The sequence below is a fragment of the Pleurodeles waltl genome, chromosome 11, assembly GCF_031143425.1.
Source record: "Pleurodeles waltl isolate 20211129_DDA chromosome 11, aPleWal1.hap1.20221129, whole genome shotgun sequence".
Taxonomy (NCBI): Eukaryota; Metazoa; Chordata; class Amphibia; order Caudata; family Salamandridae; genus Pleurodeles; species Pleurodeles waltl.
Genome location: NC_090450.1, coordinates 779,688,545 through 779,709,926, shown reverse-complemented (window position 1 = coordinate 779,709,926; position 21,382 = coordinate 779,688,545). Strand labels below are relative to the sequence as shown.

General features: G+C 44.4%; 1 protein-coding gene across 2 annotated transcripts in view; it reads right to left on the bottom strand.

The window, feature by feature from the left end:
* The window catches only part of WSB2 (WD repeat and SOCS box containing 2), a 242,773-nt gene that overhangs the window by 55,224 nt on the left and 166,167 nt on the right, over positions 1-21,382 (bottom strand). For both annotated transcript variants that reach the window (XM_069214497.1, XM_069214498.1), the window contains exons 5-7: positions 15,177-15,308; positions 11,398-11,498; positions 8,640-8,812 (exon numbers count right to left, since the gene is read on the bottom strand). In XM_069214497.1, coding sequence (XP_069070598.1) covers positions 8,640-8,812; positions 11,398-11,498; positions 15,177-15,308 — 406 coding nt within the window. The remainder of the gene's footprint in view (positions 1-8,639; positions 8,813-11,397; positions 11,499-15,176; positions 15,309-21,382) is intronic.

Here is a 21,382-nt window from a genome sequence, read left to right as displayed (position 1 = left end):
TCCCCCAGGCGTCAGACTGGATCTGGAGATTTATCGTCGAGCAATACCCTTGCGTGTCGGTAGGTGGCGTTGGTTAACTCTGCGGGCGTCGTAGTCACCTTGATGATGACGGGAGTAGTATACAGACGCCACCCTCGCGCACTGACGTCAGTTTCTTTTAACGACTTTCCACGCCAAACTCAGAGCTGCTAAGAACACTGAGATTGGTGCGCCAGAGCCAAGGACCTGAAAGGGGGAATCCTTGTCCCTAGAAATCAGTTCACAAGCGGGGAGGATGGGTGGGCGGTAAGGAATCTGCAACTAGAATGTGTCTCTACCAGATAGTTCTTTCCCGAAGGTAAGTAACTTGTACATCTGATAGACTTCTAGTTGCAGATTCCTTACCTTAGAATAGATACCCAGGCAATGCCATCCTCAGTGGTGGGCTGCGAACAAGGTTCATACTAGAAAGTCCTGAAGGACCAAACAACCAAAATAGCAGTCACGACGGACCTGACTGCCCAGGCAGTAGTGCTTAGCAAACGTGTGGAGGGACGCCCACGTAGCCACCTGGCAGATATCCAGGACAGGAACTCCACGTGCTAACGCAGTGGAAGAAGCAGTTGCGCTGGTGACATGAGCTCGCAAGCCTTCAGGAGAGTGCTTCTTGGCCAAATTGTAGCACATTTTGATGCAAAGAATCACCCATCGAGAGATGGTACGCTTTTGCACCACCTTCCCCTTTTTGCACCCACAAACCCAACGAAGAGTGGACCGTCAACCCGGAAATCTTTAGTACGATTGAGGTAGAACGCCAATGTTCTTTTTGGGTCTAGACGGTGGAGTCTCCTCCTCACGGGAAAGATGTGGGGGTGCGTAGAAAGTAGGCAAAGTGATGGACTGGCCTACATGAAAGGGTTTAACCACCTTAGGAAGGAAGGAAGCCCTAGTGCGCAACACAGCTTTGTCAGGATGCACAGACAAGTATGGAGGCTTTGAGGATAGGGCCTGTATGTAGTTCACTCACCCTGCGAGCAGAGGTGACAGTGACCAGAAAGACAGTTTTGAAGGTAAGGATCCGCAAGGGACAATTATGCATTGGCTCAAAGGGGGTACACGTCAAATAAGTAGGTACAAGATTAAGGTCCCACTGAGGCACGATGAATGGAGTGGGAGGAAATAAGTGGGGGCTGATCAGGTAGCCTAAGAAAGGCTGAGATGGCAGATAAATACCCTTTATGGGTGCCCAAAGCAGAGCCCTGCTGGGCTAAAGAAAGAATGAACAGAAGAACCTCGGATAGAGGGGCAGAAAGGGGATCAACAGAATTGTTGATACACCATGCCACAAATGTATTCCAACGACAGGCGTATACAGTTTTAATTGATGGACGCCCGGCTGCCACAGTAACATTGCAGACTTTGGGTGGAAGGGCAAAAGCCATCAACTGTTGCCGCTTAATCTCCACGCATGAAGGGGGAGGTTGGACAGGTTCAGGTGAAGAACTATCCCCTGTTGCTGCGACAGAAGATCCGCCTGCAGAGGCAGTCTGACTCCATGCCCAGTCCAGAGCCACCAAGATGACTTGGGCCCGGTCGTTCCTGATTTTCTTGAGAACTATGGGTAGAAGAGGTATAGGCGTAAAGGGGGCCAGAGTTCCACTCAAGACGAAAAGCATCTCCGAGTGCCACCTTGGAAACTCCAATGTGCAAAACAGCTGACATTGCGCGTTCTCTGCGGAGGCTAACAGATCTAACCAAGTCTCTCCCCACTGCTGAAAGAGACCTTGCGCTACCTCCGGATGGAGACGCAATTTGTGACTGGCTGTGCATCGATGGATGAGTTTGTCCGCTCTGGCGTTGAGGGAACCCACCAGATGTTGAACCACCAGTGTAATGCCCTGATGTTCCAGCCATGTCCAGAGGCGTAGTGCCTCCTGACAGAGGGTCCAGGACCCTACTCTGCCCTGTTTGTTGCAATACCACATGGCGGTAGTATTGTGCGTGAACACCTGCACCACTGTCCCTTTGAGAGAGGGAAGGAATGCTTTCAACACAAGCCCGATCGCCCGGAGCTCCAGCAGATTGATATGGAGCCCCGACTCCGCCAAAGACCAGAGTCCTCTGATCTCCGCCTCTCCCATGTGGCCACCCCAACCCAGAAGTGACGCATCTGTCACTATAGAGAGATCAGGTTGGGGAAGGGAGAGGGATCTGCCGTGGACGCAATGCAGTTTCAAAAGCCACCACTGCAGGCCTTTTGCAGTCCACTCCGGGATGTGGACCAGGTCAGAGGGATTCCCCTGATGCTGCACCCACTGGAACTTTCGGTCCAAATGAGGAGCCCGCATATGCCATCGGGCATGTGTTACTAGTAGGATGCAGGAGGCCATGAGGCCCAGCAGCCTACGAGTCAGTCTCACCGCAATCCAAGACCAAGGCTGAAAGATCGGAATCACAGCCTGAATTGTCTTGGACTCGTTTTTCAGGAGGATAAGCCCGAAACTGTACTGTGTCCAGAACCGATCCGATGAAAGGGAGCGACTGATAGGGGGTCAGGTGTGACTATGGCACATTTATAGTGAACCCCAGCACGTGAAGGATGTTCGCAGTAGTCTGAAGGTGGCAGATGACTTTCTAGGGTGAGTCCACCTTCAACAGCCAGTCGTTGAGGTAGGGAAAGACAAACCCCTAACCTGCGCAGATGAGCTGCAACCACCACCATCACTTTCGTGAACACCTGAGGGGCGCGGGCAAGGCCGAAGGGGAGCACGGTAAATTTAAAGTGTTCGTGACCCAAAACGAATCGTAGGTAACGTCTGTGGGTAGGCAGGATGGGGATGTGGAAATAAGCATCCTGCAAGTCCAACGCTACCATCCAGTCTCCTGGGTCCAAGGCAGACAAAACCTGAGCCAGGGTGAGCATTTTGAATTTCTCCTTCTCGAGGAAGTAGTTTAGGTCCCGAAGGTCTGGGATAGGACGTAAGCCCTTGTCCATCTTCGGTATCAAAGTAGCAGGAAAAACAATCACAATCTACTTCTGGCACAGGGACCTTTTCTATAGCTCCCTTGGCCAAGAGAGCTGCGACTTCCTGGCGGAGAAGCACCAAATGATTCTCTGGAAGGTGATTGAAGGATGGTGGTGGAGCAGATTTGAAAGGGAGGGAGTAGCCCTTTCGAACGATCTGCAAAACCCACCTGTCCGTGGTGATATGTTCCCAGTGGGGCAAGTGATGGTGAATTTTGCCACCAACTGGACGGGAGTGAGGGGACAGACTAGGAGGGTTTGGAGGCTGCAGCGGGGGCAGAGGTGGACTGGACAGACCTCTGGCTCCCTGTGCCACGGCCACGTGGGATTCTGCGTCCTCGGCCACGCATAGGCTGCCCAGCGTGCAAGGCACTGTGGCTGTGTGGAGGACGTGACAGGGAGCCTCTTCTGTGGCCACAAAAGGGGCAAAAAGCAGACTGTGGTGGGCGAGGGGCAGAAGAAAGACCGAGGAACCGAGCAGTAACCCGGGAATCCTTGAATCTCTCCAAGGCCGATTCCGCTTTGTCTCCGAAGAGACGGGAGCCATCAAAGGGCATGTCCATGAGTGACTGTTGGACATCCCCCGAAAAACAAGAAGTACGTAACCAGGCGTGGCATCGTAAGGCCACCGTCGTAGCAACCGATCTGCCCAGAGTAGGTCGTGTCCAGCCCACAACGGACTGTGAACTTTGCCGCATCTCTCCCATCGTTCACAGCTTGGGAGACGATAGCACAGACCTCCTCCAGTATCTGCTGCAGGACCTGCGCAACCGTATCCCACAAAGAGTGGGTATAGCGGCCCAAAAGGAATGCAGTGTTCACAGACTGCAGCGCTAGACTGGAGGAAGAAAACAACTTCTTGCCAAACTGTTCCAGCCTTTTGGATTCCCTATCCGGGGGTGCAGAAGGGAATGCGCCTGAAGAAGAGGAAGTCTGGATAACAGGACTCTCAGGCGTGGGGTGTTGCGACAGGAATTTAGGGTTGTTTGGAGCAGGCCGATGGTGGCGTGTGATAGCCCTATTCACAGGAGCCCCTGTATTGGGTTTGGACCATGTACCCCAAGGACATCGGTGAGGGCTTCATTAAAAGGCAAAAGGGGTTGTGAAGTATAAGGCCCAGGCTGACGCACCTCCGTCAGGAGATTAGACCTGACCACAACAGTGGGAAGCTCGAGGCCAAGGACCTCAGCTGCCCTACTGAGCACCATACCATAAGTTGCTCCCTCTGCCGTAGCCACGGTAGGAGGAGACAGCATGCCAGCATCAGGAGAAGTATCCAGACCACTGGCTTTGCCCAGTTCCTGAGCCCAGTCCATGGCAGGGTCATCCTGGCATTCATAAGGGTCAGGGACCCCTCCAATTCCTCCCCATATTCGTACCCATAAGAAAAAGGGTCCAAATCCGACCTGGGGCGAATAAGCCCCACCGAACTCGAAGGCGGCATTGAGTCGTCGGGGATAAGAATCAGGTCGACGTCGATAGTGGACACCACAGACGTCAGGAGCATCAATAATCGACCCGGCCCCGGAGAAGGTCTCAAGGGGGCGACTGGCTCCGGAGGTGACCTCGGTGGGTGGAGCTGAAGCCGCCGGTGCGGAACCTGAAGGCCCCTCAGCCAAACCCCTTGGGCCCGAAGGCACCGTATCTGGGTGGGACCGCTCAAATAGGAGGCACATGGCCTCATAAAACTCTTTCAGCTGGGTCGGGGTCGCTCCCGCTCCAGGAAACTCTGGGAAGCGCGGAGCAGACCCAGACACGGGCTCTTAGGACGGAGGTCCAGTGCGTGGACGCTCTTCCCACATCGCATCGGCCGAGCAATGGGGCGAATTCGGAGAGCAATGAGACTTCTTCGACTTCTTCTTACCTTGACCGAGGATTTAGAAGAAGACGAGTGGCGATGACTCCGCGACCGATCGAGACCTTCCTCTCAAACGAGACCAGGACCTAAGTGGAGTCGAGTGCCGGGCCGCCATTAGCTTTAGGGACCGCTCCCTCAAAGCCTTCGGGTGCATGCCCAGGCACTAGGAGCAAGACATCGGGTCGTGGTCACGCTCGAGACACCACAGACAAACGCGGTGACGATCTGTCACCGACATCGTCCGATGACAGTCCTCGCATTGCTTGAACCCGGTATTCGGGGACATCCGCGATGCACCAAAGTCGCACAGAAAATAACGCGACAAAACGGTCGAATTCGGCCAAAAAATAGCAAGGGTAGCTCGCTCCGGATCTTCGCGTGGCGCGGAAAGAAAAGAACTGACATCACTGCGCGAGGGCGGCATCTATATACTACTCCCGACGTCAGAGCGGCGACCACGCCGCCCGCGGAGTTGACCGACGCCACCTACGAATGCGCAAAGGTATTGCTCGAAGAAAAATCTCCAGATCCAGTCTGACGCCTGGGGGAAAATTCTAAGGGAAGGAATCTGCAACTAGACGTCTATCAGATAATGCTCTTAGCAGACTTTGAACCAGCACTACCATCCAGCCTTTTGGATTCAAGGAAGACAGAACTTGGAACAATGTCAGCATCTTGAACTTGTCCTTTTGGAGGAAGAAATTGAGAAGAAACAGATGTAACATAAGAAGAAAGATTCCTTCCTCCTGGTCACTAGGAAATAACAAGAGTAACATCCAGTCCTTATTTCTGATGCTGGAACTCTCTCGGAGGCTCCCTTATTAAAATAAAATCCAGGATCTCATGCTGTAGAACGGTCACATGACAGCTGCTTTGAAGTAGGTGCAATATGGGGCTGATCTGAAAGGAATGAAAGGTCATATCTTTGTTGCGACTATCTGGAGCACCCATCTGTTAGATGTAATGCTCCACCATCTTGGGAGGTAATACCCTATCCTGCCTCCAAACAGATGATCATGCGCTTCTGAAGGCATGCTAAAGTGGTTTGGTGGCGAGGAGGGCAGGGGACTGAACAGTGAACTGGACGTTTTGGCTCAACCGCAGACCCTGGCCTTGAAAAGAGTGGTGGTAGTGGTGGGGGAGGGGGTAGTTGATTTGGTTGAAAACTAGAAGGGTGGCAAAACTGACAAGTCACATAATTCATTTTAAAAACTCCTTTCACTTTGTAGTGGGAGAAAGAAAAATAAACACCGAGCCCCATGTTATAAAAAAAAAAAAAAAAAAAAGCAATTAGTCAGAAGACATAGGTTGTCATTTGACCTCTTTCTTTGAAGCACCAGCAATGTGTCAAGATAAACAGAGGATTTAAAAGAATCTTTATTGCTCGGACTATCTGAACCCACCAAAAATCATCCTGTAGCCCACTAGTGGATTGCGACCCACAACTTGGGAATCGCTGGTCTAGGCAATGATACCTCTGCTGAAGCTAGAGTTCCATAAGAAACTCTCAGGAATCGCTTTAAGTCAGCTTATATTGGATTGGCATTTGTTTATATAGATAGTTTTCATCTTCATGAACTTAAGTCTTTCATCTGTAGGCTATACGGGTTCTTTTTAACTTCCAGCAGGTACTTTTTTCTTTATCTTTAGCTTTTTACTCCAGTCAAGCGTTTACTATTAATGAAGATCCTACGATGCAGAAGAAAGGTTTACTGCATCATATGAATCTTCACTAAGTCATAAAAGAGCCAACCTGCTCCTTGACTGCTGGCGTATAGGCTGTATATTCATACATATGATTACAAACCTACTCCTTTCACTTTTTGCCCAGAAAAATGAAATGAGTGAGACAGGCAACTGCCACCACAAGGCATGCTGGGTTGGGATGCCTCCCAGGTTCTTAAAGGGATAGACTCCCTTTTCAATCTGATAAAAGTAAGCCTATGGGTTTTATTTTTACATTCATGTTCTTCACTTTATAGTACCGATGTGCTATGTTTTCTATCGAAGAATGCTACAATTAAGTTTTTTATATTTAAAATGGGAGTTTTCTAATTCAAAATTAATGACAAACAACACCTATTTACGGCCTTACATTCAACAGATATACTTCAAAGATTCATAAGTAAAGACATTATATAAAACTGTTTCCAGAGTAATTAACATTTTACTGGCATTCCAGAGGCTGTGCAAACAGTAGAGAATTATTTAAGCGTTTATGACCATCAATGAACATTCTACAACGCAGAACCAGGACTTCAGCTACCCTTCTAGCAACCACGGTGAGGACGCAGAGTATTCTGTAGACAGGCCAGAGAAGAACATCAGCCCTGTCTGTCAGGGCACTTTTTATAGGTCACTGGCCTCTTGCAGAACGATACAGAAAATGTCCTCATAGTATTGTGAGGAAAAAGTATCCCCACCACCACTATCATCACCATCATCGCCAAATGCAGGTTGGCTCTGAGTCACTGGAGTACTGGAGGTTGGCCTCTAGGGAAAAGCATTGTCTAGCATATGTTGGAAAGGTTAGGGGCCAGGCCCATAGGGACTGAACTCACACCCTGCTTTTTTGTTGTTGTTTTGGACAGATTAGGTTCAAAGTCAGACAGAACCATTGGATCAACATCCTCCTCCACTGCTGGTGCCAGCACTAAGACACAAGCTGGTGTGGATCATAGCGCTTACATTGGGATGAGCTCCGGAGTTGGAGCTGGACTCATTGTGGCTTCGGAGGTCATAATCTGCTCTGAGCCCACATGTAGTAATCTGCTAGAAACATCAGAAGATCTCTGGGGTCCGAAGGCGCACCAAAGGGAGCAACTTAGGTGCTGAAGATGAGAAACATGGCATCTTTAAACACCTCAAGTTGATGTGGCATTGCTGATCGACCCGGAAACTCAAGGTGCATGGGAATCAGCTGCAGAATAAGTTCCCCAGCAGGGGACCAAGAATGAGACCATCTTGACATCCTTACGACTTCTCAGAAGGAACTTGGAGAGACTGAGCAAGGTCCGCTTAGACTTCTTGTGCTTTTCCTCCCTTTGATTTAGACGTACCTGAAGTCTTTGAGTCCAGTCGTGACCTGCTGCACAACCGACCCAGAAGACAGGGACAGGTCAGAGTCCTCAACTTAAAATAGGAGCAATCTTTTCCTGATTTGTTACCATGTTCGGCAGCTTGACGTCGCGATCCCACATCTCCTTCGGGCTAATCGGAGTATACACCAGATATGACTTGAAGTTGTGGCCTGACCCTAGATATTAGAGGCACACCATTGTGTTTGCAACAATCCCTTTAAGGCTTAACAAGGTTTAAAGCCTACAGTTTTAGGAGGTGACACATTGGAAAAATGAGGAGAAAATAACTTGTTAGATGACGAAGAAAAGAAGGAGTTACCTCCAGATCCAAGTCGAAAAGCAGGGAACTGACGTCAGCGCTCAGGGGAGGGGCTTATATGTGGCTCTAGTGTCACTTACCGGGCGGGATGGAGCCAAAGCCGACCTTTGCCAAATGCCGGCATGCAGGAGCAATGCTGACAAACCAGAACCAGCCTTCAAAGTATCCACCAGAATTTGAGAATCACGTGAGTGGCAGTTTTCATCCTGCATTTAGATTCTACCGTACAGAAGGTCCACAGTGGCTCCGTTTAAAATGTTAATACACATTTTGAGGCAGTATTTCTAACCCTTACAAAACGCTATTCAATGAAAAATATTTTCGCAATAGTAACAGCTGAAGACCGATGCCTCGAGGTGAATGTAATTTTGTTCATACCGAAACTCGCGCAGCTTCTCTCCTGTGTAGGGGTCCCACATGATGACGCATATATCATATGATGCAGTCACAAGCAGGGCCGCATCCGGTGAGAAGTCACACGATACTACACTTCCATGGTGGCCTTCAAGCTTCCTGATTAAGGTGTATGATCGTAAACTCCACAGCAGTACCTGGAGTGGATGATGAAAAGGATACGGAAAAGGTGAGAAGAATTCAGTACTGCAAAAACGTAATTTTTCATGTAATTGTCACGTGTGTTAAATATAATCCTCACTGAATTCCATATTTCGCAAAGGTTGTAAAAATGTAACTTACATAGTCAGATACAATCAAGGTATTCTATCAAGGTAGTTTAAGCCATTAAAAGTTGCTGACCAGGTACATAAGGCAGGTGTTTTATCTAAACTAAACAAGATCTCATGCTGAACTGGTAGACCTAAAAATCATCAACTTGGCAGTGAATTTGTGTTGTTAATAATCTATTTCGAGAGTTCACAGATGCCACTAGCTCTACCCACTGCTATTGTTGCAGAATATACCAAAATACAACATGCTCCTGGAGAGAAACAGAAAGAGCAATGCAAGAAGAAACGCTTCACCGAGCTGGCACACACAGTACTGCAGTGGAGCAGAGGAGAAGCGATTTTTGGTCATGTTCTAAATTGGAAAGTATTACGTGTTAGGCACCTCCAAACAGTCTATTCGAGATAGCATATGCAATTGTTTCTTTCCGTATCTCCAAAAAGGAAACACTCCAAATTTTCCTCAAAGCAGTCAGCTGTTTGGAGACGCCTGGTGATAGTGAGGTTGGGAGAGGAACACAGGGTCAAGATTTAAACACCTATGATTCTTAATAATTTCTACCGTTGGGAAGGCGGGGAGTGTTTTGTTTTATAAGTGGTTTAGTACAGTGAAATATTTTGAAGTGGTATGGTTAGTGTAACCACAGAGTTTGAGAAGCGGAGACTTTTTGTAGTTTTTATAGGAAAGACCAATTAACATTGTCACACAAATTAAGGCTTATTAAGGCCATAACTCTGAATACAACCGAATGAGAATGGCATTGTAAAGTTATTACTTTATCAAGTATTCATTTTTAAAATCTGGTTTACTTTAAGAACAAATTGTAGCTTTGCATCAGAATAAATCTCACGTTTGCCAACTTATGTTGCTGATATGGTCAAGAAAACTTGGGGGACTAAATATCAGTTTTCCCCATCATCACTTCTTTACCATTTGCATCTCCCATCCATTCACCCATTTTAGGAAGCTCGAGCCTTTCTTGAGTAAATGATTTACCGTAGCATTCCCAGTAGACTAAATGAAATACTGGATCAACAATGGTGGGAGGAATAAAAGGTAAATGAAGGGTGCAAAAGGGATTCTTGGCCCTCATTTCTTTCCTGGTAACCACGGTCCTCATTGTCGGAAAGGTGTTCAGTCAGTGTATACTTCTGCGATTCAGGCCAATCCAAGATTCGATTCAGATGTCTATAATTTTGTCTACAAAGCGGACCGAATGCCAAAATTCACATAGTATCCCCCACCTACAATATGACAGAGGTCCTCTACTGCAGTAATAAAAGCCTTTCTTACTATACTGAGGCTGTTGGGAGTCAAAGAAGCATTTTGTTTCCGGGGGCTGATTTGGGGTAGCTACTATCATTTCCAGGACCTTGTACATAAATAGCATATATAAGATGGTCTCTGGACTAATGATTAAAACAAGCTGTAAATTTGGAAACAACTTCAACTAATGCTGAAGACATCCTGGCACGGCACACTATTAAGTGCCAACTAATGTTGCTGCAGTTTAAATTACTTTAGCCCTATCAGAATCAGTAAGGGGCAAAACACCATTCGCAAGTAGCAAAAGCATTGGACACTCTAATGAAAAGGTTTAATTTCACAACAATAGACGAATTCACTGGCCACTTCTAAATCACGGTCCTTGAGACACTAATTTGAGGTTTTTTTTTTAAATCATCAATTTTTCAAGAAAAGATACAGCAAGCTAGTCACATAGACCTTCTAAATTAATAATGGTTTGACTAAAATTCTCAGAATAGATAAGCTCACTGAATCAAACATTGATAGGGATATTATCTGCTGATTTAATAGAAGTCACTGGAAAAAAAAATCGTTGAGTAATTTACATATTTTTCTTTTCAGAATGTGCCGTTTGCTTCACGTGTATTCTTAACTTTTGTTCTGGGGTTTACACATGGACCGTTTCTTTAGACTGGGTGGGCTGCTCTGCTGCCCGTTCGTGTGTGTGCTAACATTATATTTGAATATTGTTGCCGTGTCCTATACCCATGAACAAGACCAGCACTGTAAATCCTACAGGCATACAAAAAAGATGTTATGCGCACTGTCACCTTGCAACAGACATCTTGCTATACCATATACTTACTTGATGGCATACTAAACAGTGAAAAGGGGAATGCTGAAGACCTACATTGTTGAAATCTCTCCCAGATCAGGTCAAACCCTTCCAAGTCCCATTTGTGAGTAGTTTACCCAATTCTGACGTTTTTAATTTGCTTCGTTGCAATGTAGTCCTGAATTTATAATGGACCAAACAGGTGTTCAAGACTTTAAGGAAAATCCCAAGACCCGATAAACTACTATTGCTTCGAATCGGCAAAGTTATTAAATCATGTATCTTAAGAACAAATCGTGGTATGTAAAACATCTGCTTGTTTTACATGCTCAGAGAGCCACTTCCAAAAACAGCAGAGCTTTCTCTTACCGAGCTCTCTCCCGCTGCAGAGCACAGCATGCTGCTGTCCGGGGAGACTGAACAGCAGTACACCCACTGGAGGTGTCCGGATAACACCTGGATCTGTTTACCTGTGAGAGACAGAAAACACCTTCATCTTACTAGCGTGACAACTGCATCAGATATTTGATTCGTTTCCAGTCTCCCTCCTTCACTCAACACTTAACTGCAGCATCTCTCCACCATTGAATGACATCATAGTGATAATTACTTCTCACACATTCAACAAGGTACATACCTTTCAATGCTTTAAGGCACGCTCTGGTTTCAAATACTTTGTAATATGAGTAATTTGAGCCATGATACTGTTTACTTTACTGTCCTATTTTGTAAAACACATTTACTTCTCTCGTTTCCTGATCCATGCAATCCTCTTATGACCTGTAACAAGGTGCTCCTTTTTACGCCCGTTCTGTATAGATGCCATTGTTGTAGTTCCTGTCATTATAAAACAAGCTTATATTCAACGGCCTCGTGAAACACTCAATGTATGTCCTGCTTTCCATTCCTGTACCTACGCAATGCAAGTACTCGCAGCAAAAAAGCATTGCTTTATTTAGGCCTGGGCGGAACTCTCAGTGTCACTCTGTGAAATTCCAGTTACATAAAAACTTAGCAAGATTCCATGCAGTTCCATCAGCGGGTGGAATTCGGTCTCTGACTGCGCTGATTTTTAGCGTTGGTAACTTCTTCCACGCTGTATAATCAGGTTGAATGGCACCACATGGCATGCCAGAGGGTGCTGCCTTTTTCTGCCAGTCCAGTAGATTTTCTACATGAGTGGCAGCTTTCTGCACGTGTATAGTTGAGACTTGCAGCGACCGCCCGCACGTAGAAATCTCACCGGGGGCATTCTAGAGCACAAAAATCACATAGGGGATGCAAATTCTTAGCGCTCACTAACTTAATGTTGGTGAGTTGTGCGTGAGTAAAAACTCAGCCACATAGCGGTTGGCAGAGTTTTGCTAGAACTCTTCTCTCCAAGCGGAGCGCGGAATGGGTCAAACTCTTCGAACTCTGCCGACGGAGCAGAATTTTCTCCCACCCCTACTTTTACCTGCTGTACCTGGGTAAAGCAATTATTCCCCAATCTTTTCAAAATTGTGCATCATCTTTTCCTAGGAAAAACTTATATTCACTGCACTAACTGAAAGCCATTTATACACAGCATCTATTCTCTGTAGCAGTGCCTATCTTTTAAATCTCTGCTTTTTAGAACCAACATGTTCCCTGCAAGGATGGACTGCTCTTTCCTGTACACTTACTATGGTTTTAACTTCCATTTGTATGCAGTGATTCTCTGTCCAACTCTATAAGCTTATTTCATGCTCCATCTCAAAGGATTGCTTTTACTCCATTGATACTTACTGTTCCTGTTACCTAAATCAAAGAACTGGTTTCATTTCGTACTATGCACTTCAGCTATTCTGTGCATGGCATTATTCTCGGCCTCTAGCCACAGTTTTTATACTTTTACAGATGCATTGTTTTTACTCTATGTTTCCATGTCAAGCGTTCAGGCCTTTGCTTGAACTCATGAACAACTGCAATAAACACACAAGAGGGTACCCAAAGACCCATTAAGTTACAGTCTATCAAAGGAAACTATTCACATTTAATGAATATCTAAGAATTTACAGGTCCTATTAAAAATTAACATATTAGTATACCAAACTAAGAATCCTCGGACAGTTCAACTCAATTGTAATAGTAAAAGGCAGTCCAGCCATATGACATTGTCATACAAACTCTCTCTGATCAAACTGAAATCTGCCTCCAGATCTTCTCTTCCTCAGAAATGGCTTGCTGAAAGTAAACCTCTGCTCGCAGTCTCCTTTGAGATTGTTATTCCACAAATGTCAATTTTTCTTTTGGCGTCTTGCCCACCTAAGAGATTTTGAATGCTGCTCTTTCTCCTGGCTTGCTGAAATCTTTCTAAATGTTTTTAATGCATATCTTGAGTCAAAAGCTGTATCACTAGTACTGAAATAGGAGGTGGCCACCTCTCTATTTAAAAAAAGAGCAGTCTGGATTCTAAGGACCCATTTAATTCCAGGCCTTTCTCCCTTACACTGCAAGACAGTGAAGGCTGCGCTCATTCAGACATAAACCTTTATCGGTTCTTAAGCTTGTTTTTTCTTAACCGGGCACCATTTTTCCCTAAAAGATGGACCAAATCAGTCTCTTAAGGCATCATAGACAACATCAGACTAACCAGTGGTTACTTTGGAACCTTTATTTTGGCAGAAGGCTGACACTACAAATGCCAGCAGTGCCAGTCCTATAATTTCTGCTTTTATCTAAATTGCTTTATCCATTTCAATGTATTCGTGGACCTGGCTCCTCAAATCACATCTTCCTAATTTAATTATTATTATTTTTTTTTTAATGTGGTGTAAGATGTTTTTAATTTTAGCTTGCATTTCTGTTTTTAAACTACTCTTTCATGTATTTGCTCTGGAAACAGGATTTGTGGGCTCAATTTCGTATTTGTTGTTCTTTGCTTAGCTACTTCAATGCCCACTCACTTCACGACCTGCTACGTGACACCAACATCTGCTGCTGGCGTGGCTACACAGAAGGCATTCTGAAGATATGTCTTTCTGCACCAGGCTGCATATCGCCCAGGCAAAGGGTACACACCTCCAACCCAATGGGTGCAGCCTGAAACTCTACTTGGACATGAATACCCTACTAATGCGTTGTGGCCGTGACTATAATTCCCAACAATAAAATGAGTATACTAGACACTCATTCTTCAGTGCACAGCAATGCCTCAAAACATGTTTAAGGTTGCTTTCCTCACAGTTCTGACATTCAAATCTGTGGAAATATTATGTTCTAACTTTTCTCACATAAATGATTTACGCTAGTATGCTGAATTGCACATTTACAGTTGCCATTGGATACATTACTATCCTTTTCGTGGTCCAGGCCACTAAACTCCTAGACTTAGGATAACTTAGTTTATGGGCCAAATCAAAAGTGAGACCGGAGGTAGATGACTCACTAGACTGGGTTTATCTTAGGAAAAAAGTTGTATCTACTGGGTCTCATCTTTACCAATATCCAATTAATTCAATTATTAGAGATAGACACATACATACAATCCCACTATGAAAACACTACCCTTTCCCCTGCCTCTGTGCACTGCTTGTAATCCATGTCTCGGAACCATGCCTAAATTCTGTGTTCTCGCACCAATCTTCTTTTATATTTATGCATACATTGTATTCCAATGATCTATGCAACAATGCCACGATCTCCATCTATGTGCCAATTGTCTTTACTTTATCTATGCCCTACTAGTATTACCTCTATGTACAGCCTTCGGTCGTTATATGTATCTAGGCATTGCCTATTGTTTCAATGCTCTCGTTTCTACTCCCTATCTTAACTGGGTGCTTCTATTTTCTGTATTCTAAATCTACCACGACGTACATAATGAACAAATCTACAAGAGAAAATGCTAAATATTTTTCAATGAACCTTCCCATCCTACCTAACTACGAAGTTGCATTCATCTTTTCCTTAAAGTAGGGTTGTTTTGGACTGCACAAACATTCAATGTTGCTGCTGCAGCGTCCCTTATAAGCAGCCCCAGTGGCTTTCTGAGGGTCGTAGGCAGTGAGTGAAACTCGAAATATGGGTTTTACATTCAGGATCTAGAGGTGTGGGAGAGTTAAAGTACAACTGAAGGTGGACTATCACAAAAGAAACGATAAACATGTTCTATAATGCTCTCATACCATCTTTTTTTAGGTCCCAGACCCGAAGAGTCTTGTCTCTTGAGGCAGAGATGAGAATTCGGCTCCTGTTGGGAATGAAACTTAGATCCCTGACGACATCCAAGTGACCGGAAAGGTTAAATAACAGGCGTCCTATGGAGAACAACAATAGCTTGCTGTCATCTCAAGACAAAACAGGGACTTGTGTAGCAAAAATAATCATACTACCATATAATTCGAACTGAAAGCACAAGCATAATGCAAATTACAGAATGGAGCAAACAGAGGTCAAGAAAGCTTATAAGTGAACACATTCTTCGATTCTGGAAATGTAGTCTCTGGAAACTAAGAAAAGGGAGGTGTTTAAGCCTCAGCGTGTACCTGTTGAAAATGGTGCCTTTAAAATGCAGTGAACTGAAAGGGGAAATAGTTCAACAAGGTAAGATACATATTCATCTATAATCCACAAGCCCTTACACTGTATGTGTACATTAAATGAATGAGCCTAAAAGTATCTGAGGAACTCCGTGGTCTTCAGGAAGTGTGCAACTAAGAAGATCGGCTGAAAACTACGACAAGCAGCACAGATACTATGTCATTTGATACTAGGTTTACTGCAATATGATAAAGCAGCCATTGGACTAAATGTGGGCAGTTTAGTTATTTGATTAGATATCATTATAACAAATCACTGTGGCAGCCTACTATCCAATGCAGATTAGTTCAAGAAAACTGCTGCGCTCTCCAGGCACTACAACTGCAACAATTCATTTTCGAGACTCCTGGCAACGATTAAAATCGGGAAGTCCAGAAAAGAAGGTTGTTTAACTGAATCCTAGGTTTGTCCAGCTTGACAAATTCGTCATAATCTAAATGCTTTAAGGAGTTTTCTGTCAATAAAAAGCCAAAAGTAATTGAACTGCATAGGTTTTGGAGGCTGGATATTGTAATCTTGAGTAACTAGAACAGGTCATTAACAAAAGTGTCGACAAGCAGACAGAAAAAAACGTATTTATATGTCTCAAGTCGATTTTTATACAACGGCTTATAGTTGTATTCGTATCCTCTTGTTTTTTTGTACTATTTAAGAGACCGTTCTAAAAATGAATTTGTGTCAAAATACTATGAATTTGTATTCTACTGGGAGAAACTGAAAGGCAAATGGGAGATTGTGACCCTACAGTGAGTAACAAAATGTGATTCCCAACTACCCAATGTGTCTGTAGAGGTGACTAAACGTTCTTTATCTTTATCCATAGTCCATGTTTTAAAGATTTGCCCCACATATAAGGGGCAGGTCTGAACTTCCAAAACCACTAAGTTATCGGAGCTTGCCACTAACAAAATATTAGAAGCCAAGAACTTTTAAGTTAATCCAATAAAAGGTGTGAGTGTCTATTGCAGTACATCACAAACCACAGTTCTAGAGTTAACGTCTAACTTCTAAAGTTAGAGGTCAATATGCTTTACTCCTTCCCACCACCGTATCTCCTATCTCTATAACTAGCCGGGATTTGAAGAACAATGTGCTTTATCCCTGTCCACTGCTATGTCTTGTATCTCGTTAACTAGCCTTGAGTAGGAAGCCTATTCACTTTACAACTCCATCTCCCTTGACTATGTCAACAGCCTATACTTTGGAGCACCCAGATTCAACATATGCAAAATACAACTCATCTAAAATGCTTCTGCAAAGATTCTTCTCTGCCTTCCCCCAAGATGGTGGCTGACTCCAGTCCTGCAATCACTACACTGATTACCTATGGCTAGAAGGGCAATGTTCAAGGAACTCTGCATTATCCACCGAACCTCCTAAGGAAAAGGACAACTATAACTACAAGTTAAATTGAAGCACTATAAACCAAACAGAACACTGCACTTCAGGCTTGCACTACTTGAAATCACAAGAAATCTGAAGGAGGCACCACTTTCTCTATACAAGCCGCCAAGCTCTAGATCGCACTACCAGCCCACATTAGAAACACCAAGGAGCATATACATTTCCAAAGACAGTTGAAAACATGGCTTCTTTCTAGATAACTGCACCACACACATCCAGGCAATGGAACCTGGAAATTAGGAGCATCCTCAAGGACAATCCCAAGCCAACAAGCCAAGAACTGCAAAAATAACTCGCCCAGCAACCTGCTTTCGAAATGCAGGTAACCTATGAAGGGCTGACCGATGGTTTGGCATAGCATTATAAAGTTATGTACTTGCATATATTACACTTATGGCTAACAATAATACTAAAACTTTATACGCAGTGCTCAGCAACAGATAAAACTTATAGTAAGCCCAACTGTCCCTTTTTCTATTTATACCACTAATAGATATGATGCTCTTTCAGACTTGGAATGACTACCAGTGGTGGTAAATCAAACTTCTGCTCAGGGAAGTAGACAGAACCTCCCTCCTGTTAAGGATGAATAACCAAGCCCTAATCAGGGGCAACCCTTCTCTATGCTAATTTGGAACACTGCAGGTCTTAAAGGGAAAATTTATAATCTTGACTGGTGACCTTTTGTCACCGAGTACGATATTATATCCCTACAGGAAACTTGGTCTATTACAGATACATCTTATGATGGCTACGTTTGTTATTCCAGCCTATTTTTTTCCTCAGTTCGAGGTTGATCCAAATGAAGTCCTCCCATGGCTCTGTTTGAGCCTCCTTGTATAAGTCACGGTTATTGACACTGGGTCCCAAGCCTTTCTAGTTTTGAAGATATGAGATAATTTATCCAGTTTTTCTTCTTATCTAATTAATGTTTACAAGAACGATTTTACCAATGTTGTTTGTGTTCATTTTACTCATCTGTTTAATTTTCGTTCTAAATAACAAACTGTAGAAGGCAACACAAAAATGGCAGCATTATTCTTTGCTGTGTGGTGATTTAAATTCTAAGCTCCAGGCTGGAACTGTGAACCAGGAGCGCCAATGGTGGGTTGTGGACTAATCAGTGATGAGACGGGCAGAGCTGTCCAGATACTTATCGGTATACGATCTATTCAATTTACTCGACATATGGAGGTGGGGGATGGCGGCGTATCTTTAACATCCTTTAGAGGGATCAGCCGCCCCTCAACCATCAACAAAATATTTGTGACAATAACATTTTACCCTGGCTTTCCAAAGGGGAGGTTGTCTAGACCAAGTGGTAAGATCATAATGCCCTCTTAGCCATAGGTCAACTGCCCCTGAGAAGGCATAAACGCATTTCTAATGCAGTCCTGATCACTCAACACGCCACAGACTGCCTAAGGCTTAAAAACCCAGCTGACACCATAGCCATACTACTAAAGTCACAACGGAGGCTGTTCCTCAGACGTTAGCGGAGGTGCTATGCTTACCTATTACAATAACATAACCCAGTATATTAAACAGCCCCTGCTTTAACCTGATAAGGGAGAACATCGATGGATTGACAGGTTTTGTTTGGTGGCCAATCATAGACCGAGGAAGACGTTGGCCACCACTCCGAGAGATAGGTCTGTGCTGCCCGCCTGGATTATAAATCCATCCTTAAGTCGAGGAAAGAGGCTCTACACAAGAGGGAAATAGGACTGAAGCTTTTGGCTTCTTTCTTGAGTAACAGGTCTCAGGCAGCTGATGTGGAGCAGTTTGGTTCGGAATCCATTACTCTGCAATGTGGGATTCTTCAGGGCTCTTCTATGGGTCCCACATTATTTAATCTAGGTGCTTCTCAACTGGGGAAACTTGTAAGGTCCTTTGGGTTTCAGGCCTTGTCCTATGCTGATGAGACACAAATAATTGTGTCTATTTCGAAGGACATGGAGGAAACTGCCATCAACTTTAATAATTGTATGCAGGCAGTGGCAAGTTGGCTAGGAAAAAAACATCTTAAACTTAATGGAGACAGGACGGAGGTCTTGATCTTTGGCACACAATCATCTATTTGGACCCCCTTATGGTGGCCTGATTAGATGGGTATTCTACCCACTCCAACAGACTCTGCAAAGAACTTGGGAGCACGGATTGATAAGAATTAATCTTTCGATCTTCAGGATAACCGGACGGTGTCAGCCTGTTTCTGGTTGATTAGGACTCTTAGGAAAGTATTTCCTTACTCTTGCTTTCGGGTGCGCAGTGGCCCTATTTTATCCAGGCTAGGCTATTGTAATGTGCTCTACCTGGACACCAACAAGACAGATAGACAAACTGTAGTTGGTCCGAAATGCTGACTGTATCTTGATGTTCCTAAATTCCAAATCAGTTTCAGCAGGGATTCAGAAGCTTCATTTGGTTGCCTGTGAATAAACGTATTACCTTCAAAGCCTTATGTACTGTTCACAAGGCACTACATAACATTGGCCCTGGAGGAAATAAAAATATGTTTCAGTGGTATATTCCTTCCAGGCTGCTTCTATCTTTGAGACCAAATCTGTTAATTGTTCCTAAATATCGGAAAGCAAGGTGGGAAAGCAGAGCCTTCTCTGTGGCGGCACCCCACCCAAGTTCTGGAATTCTCTTCCTCACTTTATTACGCATCTTCAAAATCATATGCAATTTCACAAAGCCTTAAAAACCTGGCTTTTTACTCTTTAATGGCAGATCAGGGCTTCTTTCCATCTTTTCCCTATTTCTTGAGAGCTTTCTTCTGGACTTGGTAAAGAAAGTTAGATATAGGAACGTCCCAGAAAGTCCTTTACTACATTGCAAAATTTTAGGATCTGACTCGGTCTCGTATTTCACCCTCATATACCATATCGAGGTGAATATGGATTTGATTGATACGCTCCAGAACAGATTGCAGCACTTGCCACCCATTTTTGTATCTTTGCCGTAAGTAGAGTCAGCAATACAGCAGTGTTTGGGGGGCAAAGTACCTGGCCCAGACTGAGTCTCAACTGACCTCATAAAATGAAGAATAGATTTATAGATCATTAATGTCTTTAACGGTTCCCTCAATTTAAGCATTCGCAATGTTCAAAAAGGGAGACTGTATGTCCACAAAATGTTTCTGATCTATATCACTCATCGAGAGTGTAGTTAAAAAGAGAGTGGTCTACAATCGCCTTGTTACCTGAGCCGAGGAAAATAACATCCTCTCTCCCTTTCAATTCGGTTTCCGTTTGCGCTTAGGTACCGTGGAGCAATACTTGAATTTGAGCTTGATAGAGAACAAATACACCCATGTCAAGCGTTGCTCACTATATCTGGCCTCTATTAACCTGTCTACAGCTTTTGATTCAGCGAACAGGACTAAGTTGTGGCTGATGTTACTGGATCTAGGGATAGATTTACCTTTAGTGAACTTCCTGCATTCTGTGCATGACAATTTAGTAGCACAAGTACATTTGGGCATTAACAGGGAAATGTCCCCTGAATTTTCTTTGAAGCGAGGGTTGAGTCAAGAGTGCATTATAGTTTCCCTACTTTTCATTATTTATATCCATGGTCTATGTTCCTATTTGCCCTCAAACCCTGTAGACACCCCAAGGACTGCTGGCTTACAGATGCTTGCATTCCTCTAAGCAAATGACCCGGGTCCTGCTAGCCCATACCCCTAACGCCCTGCGGTTGATGGTGGTCCGCTTTGTTTCCTTCATGTCCAGCCTTGATCTAGTGACTAACTATGGTAAGTTGCACATTATAGCATGTGGGCCTGGTAAGAGCAGGCCTACCCAAACTTACTATCAAAAGTCAATCACTTGCTAGTGTTAGCAATTTCAGCTACACTGAAGTAATTTTTAGCTCGTCAGGGATGCGGCATTCCTAATTAAACAGCTCACACCTTTGGCATAGCAGGTCTGCAGGAGAAATTTGTAACCTTATGAGGCCTATGGGAAAAGGGACCATCTCCCCTCTTCTTAGGGCGTAAAATGCACAGTGCGTCGCCACCACCACATATGGGGCAGGAATATAGGGTCTTGGCAATACCTCTCTTCTCCAAGCTGAGGAAAACTATTTGTTGGAGGATTTTGTACCTTCCGCCGTCTATCTCTAGCTTTAGTACTAATTTTAAGCTAAATCAAGGATATATTGCAGATAAGGTTCATCAACCCTCTATTGCTATAGGTTAATATGTGGGCAAATCCAGAGGCATCATTATGCAGGGATATCATTTTGGATTGCCTCAGCTTGGACAAGAGCCCTTCAATCCCATGTCTAAACTATAGTTTCAAAACTCTCCATGCCTTGGGTTCTCCTCCAGAAGACCACAAACGCACCAGAACTAATTCAGTGCATTCTGCTCAACGCA